The 14,774-nt window shown below is 34.2% G+C and overlaps 1 protein-coding gene across 2 annotated transcripts in view; it reads right to left on the minus strand.

Annotated features, from left to right (window-relative positions):
* The window catches only part of FAM171B (family with sequence similarity 171 member B), a 66,752-nt gene that overhangs the window by 26,750 nt on the left and 25,228 nt on the right, over positions 1–14,774 (minus strand). For both annotated transcript variants that reach the window (XM_032638412.1, XM_032638411.1), the window contains exon 2: positions 3,995–4,228. In XM_032638412.1, the coding sequence (XP_032494303.1) occupies positions 3,995–4,228 (234 nt within the window). The remainder of the gene's footprint in view (positions 1–3,994; positions 4,229–14,774) is intronic.

A 14,774-nucleotide genomic window follows, 5' to 3' on the forward strand; every position in this document is an offset into this window, starting at 1 on the left:
AATACTTTTAAAATTTGGAGATATTTCAAAGAGCTGTAAAGGAAATACGGAAAAGACAGGATAAAATATTAAAAGTATACAATGATGTATGGGTGGATGTAAAATAATATACTTTTTTCTTAAGTAGGAATAGAGGACCACCAAATGAAAGTAATTTTAATTCAGAATACACTAACATTTAGATGGATTGTTAGACTTATCAGAGTGGAGAGGAGGTGGTTAGGGTAGTAGCTTGGACCCCGAGATGATTGTATCCCATATTTGGATACTTTCTTAGTCCCAGGTAGGTTAAAAAGGGCTTTTCTATTAAACCTGAGGAGAATCTTTCAGAAAGTCACTTAAACTTGGATTCAGATTTCCTTTGACTTTAAAAACTGTTTCTGATTATAAATGGGATATATATCCACTCTGGAAAAGTTGAGAAATACAGAAAAGGAAAGAAGAAAATGATGGTCATCACAATACCACCACAGAGACAACCACTATTAGTATTTCAGTGTAGCTCTTCCTGGATTTTTCCTGTGATTTTGTTTTTAAAAAGAGGGAGTATGATATTGTATACAGAATATTTTCACCTAAAATAATATTGTAAGCATTTCTGTTCCTCAATAGAAACTTTCACAACATTTTCAAGGTCACATATTTCTTAAAGTATCAAGATTCACTTAACCACTACACTGTACAATACTGTATATTTAGATTGTTTCCATTTTCACTATTACAAAATAATATTTGACTCAACATCCTTGTGCACAGATATCTGTCCACTTTATTTGTATGTTTTTAGGATATATTCCCAGCAGTCAATGATGATGAAGATTTCGAAGACACTGACACACACATTTCAAAGTTGTTATCCAGATAACACTGCCGACTTCTCCCACCAGCAGTGTTTGAGGATGGCCATCTTGCCCCGCTTGTCAATATTGAGTATGTTCACTTTTTAAAAATGTTTCTAAAGTGAAAAAATCTAAGAAATGTGTATTTTGGAGGCGTACTTAGATTATTAGGAAGGTGAAATATTTTATCATATTTACTAATAATTTGTATTTCCTGTTTTGAAAACTCATGATTTTATCCATTTGCCTTATTTAGGCAGGGCCTTGGTTTTTTACTGATGTGTATGAATTCTTAACACATTAAGGATATCATTCCTTATTATTTCATATTTTTTTTACTACTTTTTAAAATTATGGGGAAATCTACCTTTTATGACATCTTTCATTGCTTTTCAGTTTAAAAAGACCATCCTAAAAAAATAAGATAGTTTATTAAATTTAATATAATTTTCCATATTTTAACTTTTTGAGCAATATATTTTGGAATATGGATTCAAATTAATTTACTCCAAATAGTTAGCCAAAGTATCCCAATATTACTTATTGAATATTCAGCTTTTTCCTCAATGATTTATGATTCCTATCATAGATTATATTTTTTATGCCTACTAGTATCTGATTTGTACCACATTACAAATCATAGTACAATATCACTTAATTCTGTAGCTATATATTTTAGTTATCTGGAATGGCAAATTGCCTCTAGTAAATTGTCTTTTAAAACAAGATTTCAGGTATTTTGACACATCTGTTCTTTAAGGGTTATTTTGCCAAGTGTTTTGTTAATGCATTAAATCTATAAATTAATCTGGGAAGAATTCAAATCTTTACAATATTCAAGCTAAGAAAAAATATTTTTCCAGTTTCTGGTGTTTTAGTTGATTTGGTTTTTTTTTTTTTTTTTTTTAGGTCTATCAGTAACATTTGGTAGTTTTATTTTCCCTCCCCACAGTTACTTCACTTTTTTCTGTAGGTTTCCCTGCATATTTTGTTTGTTCTTGTTCTGAGAGGGATTTCTTTTCATTATTTTTCCTAACTGGTTATTACTTCTGGTATATAAGAACATGTATTGATTTGTAGCAATACTAATTTGTAGTTTTCCAGGGATATGATCATAACCAGAAAAAATGGTTTTGATTCTTCCTTCCTAATAGCTATTCCCTTTTTTTATCTGTTAATATCTTTTTGCTCTGATAATAACTTCTACTACAATGTAAAATAATATAGACATCTGTGTTTAGTTTCTTATTTTAGTAGGATCACCTCTAATATTTTACAGTTAAGTATGATTTTGAGATACCTAAGGATATCTTTGTGGTCCTAGTTTTTAAAGAGTGTGTTCTTGGTTAGGCATGAATGGTGAACTTATAAAATGCATTTCAGGCAACATTTCAGACAATTGTTGATATTATCACATATTAGTTCTAATTTGTTCTACTAATATGATACATAAAATTAATGAAGTTTGACATCCTTATAGTTCTGCAAAGAAGAAAAATCCTACTTGCTCTTGACAGTATCCTATATTTTAATAATGGTGAAATTCTTTTCTGTATTGTTTAGGAATTTTACATTTAGAGTTATAAGTATGACTGGTCAATAGAGAGGTGTGTGTATATGAGAGACAGTATGCACACATGAGGGCATTTAATTTTGTATTACCTTTGTTAGGTCTCAGAATCAAGGCTGTACTGATTTGGTAAAATGATCTGGGGCACTTTTCCTTATAGCCTTTGAAGTTATTTTTACCCAGAACATTTTACCCATGGTTATTAATCTACCTCATCTAAGATCAATATACCATTTATATTATCACAAAATTGTTTGTTTTATTGGATTTTTAAGATTATTGCCTAATTTTTTGATAATTTTTATGATTTTTAAAGCTTTTATGTATTTTTATCTTTATTTCTCTCATTTTTGTTTAAATTAGCTAGATGTGTGTATAATTTACTTCAAAGAACTAACACTCTGTCAATTATTTCTTTATATTTTTCTAATATATGCCAATCTACTTCAATCTTTTTATTTCCTTTTTCCCATTTTAGTTGGTTTCTTCTTTCATTATTTTTCTCACTTTTGTTGAATGAATAGTTGTACTTAATTTCTGTCTTTAAAAAAATTTAAAGCATTTGAGACCATGAAGTCACCTCAAATACATCCTTATCTGGATTTTCCAGTCATTTTATTACAATTTTATTCACATGAGTCTTATTAAATTATCTAATTCATTTTTCATTTTCTTTCTCATTCTAAATTTAAATAGTTCAAGAATTCAAATGTTTCCATTATGAAACTAAATAAAATATCTAAAACCTAACAACAAGAACCACCACAATAAAAAATAAAATTTTTAGAAAGATTGACTACCTAATGTATCATCCTTCCAGTCAATCAGACTTGTATTCTGGTACCTTGTATGGCCAATTTTCCCAGTATTCAATTAGTTATAATCACTCCTACCAATTTTTTTCCAGCTTTATTGAGATATAATTGACAGCTAACATCATGTAAGTTTAAGGTGTACAATGTGATGATTTATGTTTTTATATTGTGAAATGATTGCCACAATAATTAATAATTCTTTCTCCAGTATGCCTCTTGTACTCTCACCTCTCCTTTCCATTTCCTTTCTTACATCAGGCTACTGTCCAGCAGCACAACCACAGCTTCATAGCCAGGCTCCCTGAATCCATTTTAGCCCTGCTGTTGCCCTGTTCTTTATACACTGTAAATTCAGTTTCTAAACAACTTACTTCATGTGCTCAAGAATCTACAAGAACTGTTTTATTATTCGTCACGTAAATCTAAACTGTTCATCTTAGCTTTTGAGACTGTCCTTTAATTATCTGGCCCTTTACTTTACTTTGGGCCAGATAATTTACTTTACTTTACTATCCTGCTTCTAACTAATTCTTTGGGCATGCCACACCCCTCTCCGCCACCTGCAGACAAGCTCTGTGCCAGAGCAGAGCTGTAGCTCGGGATTCCTTTAAGCTTCTGTAGAAGGAAAAAGACCTTCATGTTTTCTTCAAACTGGCACGCCTTTCTAACCTCCTTATATTGGCTTCACATAGTCTCATTTTCGGTTTATCAGAACAAGAGAAAAAAATCATTTACATTTAGTGAAAGCAAAACATTGTTTAACTGCTTACTTGGCATTCTTCCAGTCTTCCAAGGCAGAGGTGTCAGCACATAGCCATCTTTGTAAGCAATAATGGTTAGGCTGAGTCCTAACTTGTAGGGTACTCTTATCAACACTGCTCCATTGTTTCTAGTTACTGTGGAATTTGTCTTCGTGTAGTTTACAAACACTTCTACAACTGCTTGACTCAGGTACTGACGACTGATGATGTCATTCACCTGGACTTTCAGCATAAATACAGACACTGGAAGAGAAAAAGAAAATTGCAGCACGTTATATCCTAGAAAGCATATGTCACTATACTTTAAAATGTCATTTAAGACACCTGAACCAACAGTACAAAACTGTTGAAAAATTTAGGAAATACATACACATGGATGGATAGAAAGAGGCGTTAAATATTCCAAAAAATTCATTATTCTCCCTAAAACTGAATAAATTTGAATTTATTATTAATACGGCGCAGTATTATCACTCCATTTTCTCTGCCATTTAGAAGAAGAAGGGAGAACAGTGAATAATGGAAAGAGTTTCTGGCTTTAGGAAAATAATTTTTACTTTATGTTACTAATTTCTAATATTATCAAGTTATATAGATTTAATACTAATTTAAAATACAGTCAAAGGTCTTAGAATAAAATGCCATCTCACCAAACCCATTAGTGCATGGCTAGCTCCTTTATTTTGTTCTGTTGTCTGGAAAGCAGGGGATGTGTTTTAGTTCCAAATTACAAAATATCAAAACAGAATCTCAGATGGACCTAGAGAATATTATGCTTAGTGAAATAAGTCAGAAAGATAAATACTATGATGTCACTTATATGTGGAATCTAAAAAATAACACTAATGTATATGCAAAACAAACACATTCACAGACATAGAAAATAAACTTAAGGTAATCAAAAGGGAGAGGGAAGGGGGAGGGACAAATTAGGGGTATAGGATTAACAGATACAAACTACTATCTATAAAATAGATAAGCAACAAGAAGGTATTGTATAGCATAAGGAATTATAGCCGTTACTTTGTAATAACCTATAATGGAACATAATCTGCAAAAATACTGAATCACTATGCTGTATACCTGAAACTAATATTGTAGATCAACTATACTTAAGTTAAAAAAAACCTTTTTCTAAAATATAAAAAAACATTATCCATTAAATATATAGACACAACATGTGAAAATAATAAAGTCAAGAAAATAAGAATTAAAGCTTTTTCTACTTAAACATCCAGCCTTATAGATCTTGACAATGTGTCCATGCATTTACCAATGATAATGTCTGGCTACAAAAGAACTTTTACCATCATGGAAATGCCTTTGCAAAGCCTGTATCATAACACCTTTGCTAAAGATGCCTTATCTTCTACCATAAATGGGCTCTGCAGCCAGTCAAGGTCCATCTCTGCCATTCCCTAGACATGTGACTTTGGGTGAGTTACTCACCTCTCAGTCCATTTGCTCATCTGTAAAATCAGGAGATAGCAACTATTTTGAGCTAGTAAAATAAAATAATGCAAATAATGTGCTCAGTACAGTGTATGGTTGTCACATCTAATGTTAGTATCGTTATTTATAACAAAAATTATTACTTCACAACTGGAGACCACTTCATAAACATGAGTACTTCAATAAGAAACATCTCATAAGGATTAATTATGCTGTTATGCATTTGTGTAAACAAACCCGTTTTTTAAAAATAATTTTTAGCAAGAACATCACGTCAGGTAAAAAATCCTAGTCAACAATGATTGAGTTGCAATATTGCTACAAAACTGTTGTCACACCTTATCTATATTTTGTTAAGATAAGCTAGACTTTAAATTGCTTTTGACCATACAAAGACATTTTAAATACAAATAGAACCACTGTAACTGCCCAGTCCTAGGAAAGGTACCATTCAGCAAGTTATAAAATAGTCCTTATCCTTTTAAGAATCAAAAAATGAGGTTAAATGTTATCCAAACACAATTCTTTACATATTCAGACACAAACATATTTTTCATATATTTCCTCATACATGATAATAATTAACTCTAATAAGAACTAAAATATGTTGGCGGTTAATGAACCAGGCATTGTGTTAATTTTTAAGTGCATCATTCCATTTTCTCTTCAAAACACCCCCATTAGATAGATACGACTGTCTTCATTTCATATATTGGTAACTGCAGGTTAGCACGGTTTGTAAGTCGGCCATGGAGGAAACCAGACACAAACTTGCCACAGTCTCTCCTCAAAGCTTGTGCTCTTATTGCACTACAATTGCCTGATTATACCCTTAAAAGCTACTCTAGTACCACTTTAGAGCATGGAAATGGGAAGAACTGGGGGAAAAAATGACTCCTGTAGAGTCACACCTTAAAATGAGGTTCCATTAGTATATCTGAAAAATGGTTAATTTCCAAAACAATTTTGTATATATTCAAATGTAAATATGGAGAATAGATTACAAGGGAAAATACAGATAACTGATGTTCATCCACACCTCTACTTTCTCGGCATTTTTAATAATAAAAAGCCTTTGTGGGAGGTTAAATTATTTGTGAGCAGTCATTACTTTTAATAGAAAAATTCAGGAGCATCTGGTACTAAAAGGTCAACTAAGCCTTGGGCCATAACTCCAAGCTTTCCTCAAATTATTTAACTACCTCCCCATCATATAAATTCACACTAAAATAAATCATGTTGCTAACAATTTAAAATCAAAATATGAAAAAGGACTAGGAATAAATACATGTTCCTGTTGCCAAGCCTTGTGTGTATATTATCAAAAAAATCTCAATATACCTTTGTAAAATATATAATATCAAGTCCATTTTACTGATGAAGAAGTGAGATTTCAGACATTCAGGCAGCTATGCAAACTGCCTCAAATCTCACAGTCATTAAGAAGCTGTGTCAATACAGCAGAAACTAACACAATATTGTAAAGCAATTATACTCCAATAAAGATGCTAAAAGAAAAAAAAAAGAAGCTGTGTCAGCCTTCAAGTGTCCCCCCCATGAATGACTCCAAAGCCATCTTTACATCATGTTATAGTGAGTCCTGGGGTCATATTACTCAAGTTAATTCAAGGAATGTATTATTGCAATCATCACTGAGAACTTAAATTCTTATACAACATCAATTAAAAAGAAAAAAAGTAATCATACATACATGCTGATGCCAAACCATGGCTTCAAATTCAAATGGGAAATACAACTCTTAGGCCAAAAATAAAAGGTTGCCATATGTAAATAGGCCATGATGGGTTTCTAAACCAATGTCCTTGAATAGAGCCACCTAGTACAAAACACTAGTTATGTGTAGAGGACAAGAAGCTGCTGCTCAATTCAAAATAATTCCCCCAGTCACTTGCCCCTAATCCCCTAGACAAAATTTATTGAGCCACTGGCATAAAGCATCTAACTAATGCAGGCCAGACAGTCTGTCAGGCCCTCAAAATGTGAATAAAGATACACAGAGGCTAACAGTTGCTGGAGCTGAATCATCTGAGAGAGTCTATGAACTCCTACTCTCTGTGATTTCCAGTGCTTACATGTCCCTCTCCTTCCAGAAACTGGGTTGTACTGTCCCTCTGCTGATCTGTGAGCTATATCAAAATCCCTCCCCCGAATCTTGTAGCCAGAGTTGGGTTCTGTTGCTTGCTTCCAAAGCAAGTACCTTAAATGACATGGGATACAACTGTAAATATATGATATTTTATTTAATAGGCTACCCTATCTTTTATAAGAGAAGGCAAAGGAGGGAAGGCTAATGTACCAAAAATATGAGAAACCACATAAGAGGGAGACTGCACATAACTAGAAGATAAGAGAATTAACATTCCCTATTAAAATTTGGTAATGGGTCTTATTCAAATCAAATGTACCTACAATGGTTCCTTCAACAGCATTTTCAGGAATGGGACTCAACAGGGAATTTTTATTAATTTGTTTGCTCCAAAGATTTTAGAAATTCTCAGAGCCTTTGGATTTATAGACAAAGTCCAATGTGTAGTAAGATCTTAAGCTAAACTCATTAAAAAAAAAAAAAAACTCTGCATATTCCATATGTTTCATCTTTGTAAAAGTACAGTTGCCAAAATAAGACACCCTAAAGCCTCCTGGCATTCTGAAGCTGGGTTTGATTCATAAAATGTTTTCTAATCCAGAATGGATGATTTTTTTCCACATGTGCTAATGTTAATGTAATAAATTTGATGAGAAAATGAGTATCAAATTCAGAAAAAACAATTTGCAAAGGTCAAATCTTGGCTATCAAACTCATAGCCTGTCTGTGGAGATCCCCTATATCTGTACCTTAGATTGCCTAACAGACTTAAGACATACTGTAGGCCTGACCAGCACTGTCCTCTCTAGCTCAAATGGGAAAAACTAGCTATTTGTATAATACACACACATTCACACACACACCCTGCTCCCTCAGGCCCAGTTCTAGAAACTTTACACATGTTGTCCAATTTTATCCTAATACAAACCTGCAAAACTTTCCCCTTTTAAGGCAAGGAAATCGAGGCTAAAGTTGAGCAGCTAATAAATTACAGGCAGGATTAACAGGTTCATTTTACTCCAAGTTCCATGTGTTTTACTCCACATTCTTTCTCATTGAAAAGCCTTAGGAATTTGGTTTCCATCATATTCACTAGCTCACTTATTTCCTCCCAACCAGTGCAGAGAAGGAAGTACTCATTTGCTGATTCTCTGACCTGCTCATTCCCTCTCTCAGCCTGGTTTTTCTGGCCCCGACATAAGCAGCAGCAAAAATAGCATTTAAAAAAAAAACAAAAACCCGAAAAACAAAATCTTGGCTGAAAGCCTGGTTACAGCAATTAAAGAGGCACAAACAACTCTTTTTCCTTCAAATAAAAAGTTATAAAGAATTACCTGCCATTGACTTAAACAGAATGCCTCTGACTTCTGTGATGTCAAATTTGACCAGGCAAACAGCACTGGCAGCCAGAAGTAATATATATCCATAATAATCCCCCTCACTAGCTCTCTTCTCCAACAAAAATACTCTGGCATTTAGACGGGGCAGATTGTGTGATTAAATAAATGATTTTCAACCAGAGGTGCTATTGTCTCCATAATCTACCTACTCTTCTCCATTGTATTTTTCAGCTTTCCATGCCCATATTATTTTCTCTGTCATGTAACTATAATCATTATGTCTTGCCCACGTAATTTTCTTTTCAGTATGTCACCATTGGTTTAAAAATGGTTCAATATCAAATGATTTCAACTGCACCCTAAGAAAACATATAATCCAAATGTTGAGAGAAACAAGGAAAAATAAAATACACACCCATGAGCAAGGTCTGAGGTTGCTGACAAAGATTTAACTACTTAGCACATGATTAGAAGCATTAAGGAATGAGAATCACAAATTCAAAAGACTACTAAATAGGTATAAAGAAATGTTCTTGAAAAAGCATATTAGAATCAACACTGTATTATGGTTTTGCTACAGGATATAGATAGGTAAATCAAAGTCCAAAATAGCTATTTATTTGACGACATCTGGAGTGGGGTGCGCTGAGAAATTACAACCCCACTTCTTTTCAAGAGAATCTGACATCATCTTATTATGTTGTTACTATTATGTAGGTTACAACTATACCCATGGAGAAACTTTTTCAGATTTCTCCAAGTACAAAAACTAGGCTACTTCTTTTCAATTATGTTTCAAGCATCTACAATAATTTAATATACAACCTTTTTCCTCTCTAGGAATATAGTGCTAAAAATATACTAGGTAGATAAAGTTTTTATAAACAGATCACAGATAAAATTTAATAAAATATTTTAACAATGAAAATTTTAAAACTTTGAGGTTTATGCATTCTAAATGAGAGCTATAAAAAAATAAAGAACACAAAAATATAGTGAAATTAAATAATTGGTTGGGAACAATTAGAAATGTTTACCTACATTGATTCATTCAACAAATATTTATTGACTGCCTGACTTTGGCCAGATCCGCACTAGATAGGTAATGGGGCTGCAAACATTAATAGGATGCATTCTTACCCTGAGGAAGATTCTAAGGAAACGTGAAAAAACAGTACTGCAGAATTATCTGATATTACTATAGAGGAAGTTTTAAAAAGGCAATATTGAAACCAAGAACAACTTTCTATAGTACCTAATACAACCTTCTATGAAATTATGTAGAAATTCAGAATCAACATGTGTCACTATTCCTATAAGTATCAGTCTCAAAGAGAGATGCCTGCACTCCCATGTTCACTGCAGCATTATTCCCAATAGCCAAGATATGGAAACAACCTAAACGTCCATCAGCAGATGAACAGATAAAGAAAACTCGTATATACATGCAATGAGATATTATTCAGCCTTTAAAAAAAAGGAAATCCTGCCACTTGCAACAACATGGATGGAGCTGGAGGACATTATGCTAAGTGGAATAAGCCAGACACAGGAAGAAGATAATGTATGATCTCACTTATATGTGGAAACTAAATACTCAAACTCATAGAAGCAGAGATTAGAATGGTAATTGCCAGGGGCTGAGAGGAGGGGGAAATGGGGAGGTGATGGTCAAAGGGTGTGAAGTCTCAGTTACACAAGATAAATAATACTAGAGATTTAGTATACAGCACTGTGCCTATTGCTAACAATACTGTACTATATATTTAACATTTCCTAAGAGAATTGATCTTACTTTAAGTGTTCTTACCACAAAATAATAATAATAATAATAGGGGCGGGAAGAAACTTTGGGAAGTGATGGATATGTCTATGGTTTTGATGGTAGCGATGTTTTCACAGGTGTATAGTTATCCCCAAACTCATTAAGTTACATACATTAAATATCTACAGCCTTTACATGTCAACCATGCCTCAATAAAAGGGTTTTTAAAAAATGTGGATCTCGTATCTATTTTGGAATCAGTTCACATTATCATTTCTTGAACAGGGAAACTGTGGACATTTTGAGCCCAGATCTCCAAAGGGCCTGCCCATTCATTCTCTCCTGTTTTCCATGATCTGACTTTTTGGTCCATTCCAGTGGAGACTTTATGTTATGACTCAAATCAAACTTTACTGGGGGCATTCAGAGGCCTAGAGTTTGTTCTCCACCCACCATTTTCATACAAAATATTCAGAGAAATCTTGGTATAGAGCTAGCTATACAGATATCTTAGGATGTAAATAGAAAACATCTGGTTCCACATTTAAATGTTAAGGTATTTAAAGCCTTTAGTAGAGACATCATCATGGTTTCACTAAAGAGAGTTTCAATTAATTCCCAAGTCTTTAGCCTAGCATTCAAAAGCTGACATCTGGCTACCACCTTCCATTCCAGCCTTATTTCCCACTAACCACTCTTTTATGGGGATTAACAAACTACAGCCTGCAGGCCAACTCTGACCTGCAGCCTGTTTTTGTAAATAAAGTTTTATTGGAACACTGCCAATATACTCATTTATGGATTACCTATGGCTGCTTTTGCTTCAAAAGCACAGGCCATATGGTCTACGAAGAAATTATTTGTCCTCTGGCACTTTACAGAAAAAGTTTGCAGAACTCTGCTTTATATCGTCACACGAATGGGTCACTAGTCACTATCCAAGACCAACCCACTCTCCTGCTATATCATTCCTTTCTTCTATCTGAAAAAAATCTTAATTTTAATCTCTACCCATCAAAAATCCTAAGCTACCCTTCAAAGTTTAGGTCAAATGACACTCTTCAAATAAATGTGGCCTTATCCCAGTTAGATGGGCTCTTTTCTTCTGTACTGATTCGTCTGATAGCACATAGTATATTATGGTGTATGTTTTACTTTCTGTGCATTTGTCTTCTCTGTGAGAACAATCTCCTTGACAGCCAATACTGTTTCAAACTCAGCCTTGTGTTTTGCCAGAGTTTAGCATGTAGATTCTAGATGAATGCAACAGGGGTGGGGAGGAAGGGAGGGAAGATGAGAAGAGCAGGAAAAAGAGAAGAAATGAAGGAAGAGAGGAAGAGATGATCAGAAGTGACCACGAACTGGGGAAAGAATAATTATAGGATTTCTACAGAAGCCACTTGAAATTACAGCCAGCTTTCCGGCCCCAGTATTTGGTGAAATTTTGAGCTTAATCCCACAGTTGCCAATAAGAAACATTATACATTATTACAATAATCACAAAAACAAATATTAAGATTCCTTTTCCTTTTGGAAATTAATATGACTTTTCCTTCTTTCTAAGAATATTTAACTTGGAAATTTTGACTAGAGAACACATAAGTAGCAAAACTTGCTAAATAAATATAATGCAATTGTATTACATCAAAGATTAACTTTACTTTCACTATTACAAAACAATACCAACAAAGTAGTTTTAAAATTCTCTCTCCCGGGTACCAGCACAATTTCCCTATTTAATTGGAAGGAGGGCCGAAAGTTTAGGAAAGAGTGAGGAGAACAAAGGGGCTTGTGAAAGAAAGGAACATATTATTCCACATTCTGTAAAGCAGGGTGGAAAGGGCTTCAACAGTTTAATCTTTACAGCATTTCAAATATGGACACACAGCCTCCTTCTTTTAAAGGAACAAAAGGGAGCTGAATTAAAGAAAAAGTTCAATAAGTTAGAAAAGCCTCCTTTTCATTGCTTAAGCATCAGATTGGATCCAAAATTCTTACTGGCTGTGGAGTTTAAGAGAAAAAAAATCTGTGCCTGTTTGAAGCAAAAACAAATTTATTGTACTAATATTCATTACAGAGAAAATGTCAAATCTAAGAAGAAATTACAGAGATAGAATAAGGACATGATCTCCAAAGGTGAAAAATGTTATAGACCAAGTAAAGTGCACATTTTATCCATTAGGACCAGAATCTTAAATGAGTGTGTTTCACCAAAACTAATGAATGACATAAAAAAGAGTCCTTATAACTTAAGAACAAGCACATTGCAGATGACTGAATAGGGAACAAATGAGAAAGTGAACCATTAGTACTTGGACTCAGTTCCTTCTTGCCTACCCAAAGGGCCCCTTCCCTCAGTAGAAATAAATCAGTTTGATAAATAAACAAATCAAAATCCTAAAACATATTGCCCAAGCTCACTCCACAGGCATTTCTCATCCTAACTTTTATCTTGTCTTCTCAATTTTTCATCCTGCCTCAGAATCACAATTATTCATTCACTCACAAATTTCGCCCAACATGCATTAATTACGTACACTATATACGAAGGTGCTAAGTATGGAGTGACAGAAGAACTGACAGCCCAATGGCATCACAGATGAAAAGACTGAGAGAAAGAGAGACTTCATTTCCTGAGAAAAATCAGCAAAAAAAATTTTAAAGACTGAGGAAAGAACAATGAGGTTAAACAGAATATGTGAAGTCTCCACCAAAGACAAATGATTGAGCTAAGAAAATGTGAGAAGCAGATATTCCTCCTTAGAGGAAAGACGGGAATTTAGTGACTTACCCAGCAAGCATATGCTGACTGACATCATCCCCTTCCCTCAAGAAGGTCCTTGCCTGAGATGACGTGTCCCACTGAGTCTTTGAGCTTAATCCTCGCCACTCCATCCTCACTCCTCTGATCCACATCGGCCCCTTGCACTTCCTTGAGCCAGGCAAGTGCCCACCTATGGGTCTTTGCACAGGCTGTTCCTTCTGCCTAGAGTTCTCTCTCCCACCCCCCGCCCCCTCCCACATATCCAAATGTCTTACTCTCACCTCCTTAAAGTCTGTGTCAAAATTATACTTCTCATGAGTCCTACCCTCCCAGTCCTTCTTGCTCTATGTCTCAGGGGTCCCAAGACCACTTTCACGTTCAGTGATTCGGCAGAAGGCAAAAGGTACCACTTACTGGCAGGTCACACTCACAACTAAGATTTGTAACAGCAAAAGGATAAAGAGTAAAAAACAACATGAAAAATAAATGCATCAGCCATGCCCAGAGAGGTCCACTTAATAACTGCAAGGGAGGATTCAAGTGTGTGATATGAAGTACATACATCTTGCAGTGGAGGGAGGGGCAAGGAGATAATGTGTAAGCAACCATTTCTGTGCAGAGAACATTCATAAGTTACGTACTTTAAGCAGAGTACAGATTCTTTGATTCTTTACCAGTTCTTCTTTCAGTAACTTCTTCAACAGATATGTTCACTCTTGTAATGTTGAGAAAGGACTTTACAAAACAAGATTAGGGCAACCATTGTGGCTTTTCCTTAGAAAAGCAATTAAATGAAGATTAAGTTCTACCAATTATTACCCAATTCTAAATAATTAATTGGAAAAATCTCTGTGGCAGATCATCAAGGAGCCAAAATTGAAGTTGACAATAAAAATGGAAACAAGTAATATGGGTGAAAACAAGAGACTGCTATAAGGGAAAAAAACCCATTTGGGAAAATAATTGAATTTAAAAATATAAAGTTGTTACAAAATCTATTTCACACAGACTCAGGTTTCTTAATAAAACGCTATTTAAAAGGAAAAGTCCATTAGGAATCTGTGAGTGGTAAATGTTTTTCCCTTAGGTATTTCAAATATATTAATGATCGTATATAGGAGAGAAGACCTTTAGAGAACCAACAATCAATGAATGTTCCCTCTCGTGAATGTAACAATGGAAATCGGGTTAGATGTGTTAGCTGGTGTACAATACCCGCTTGGGAATGAATTAAGTATGAACTCTTTGAACTGAACACAGAGTACTCTAGCCTCCTTTGCAACTTAATGACTCAATTTCCTTAAGTATCCCTAATTTAGTAAAATTGATGGATGAAGTCTGGAAAGGACTATGTCATCCAG

The sequence above is a fragment of the Phocoena sinus genome, chromosome 7 (assembly GCF_008692025.1).
Source record: "Phocoena sinus isolate mPhoSin1 chromosome 7, mPhoSin1.pri, whole genome shotgun sequence".
Lineage (NCBI taxonomy): Eukaryota > Metazoa > Chordata > Mammalia > Artiodactyla > Phocoenidae > Phocoena > Phocoena sinus.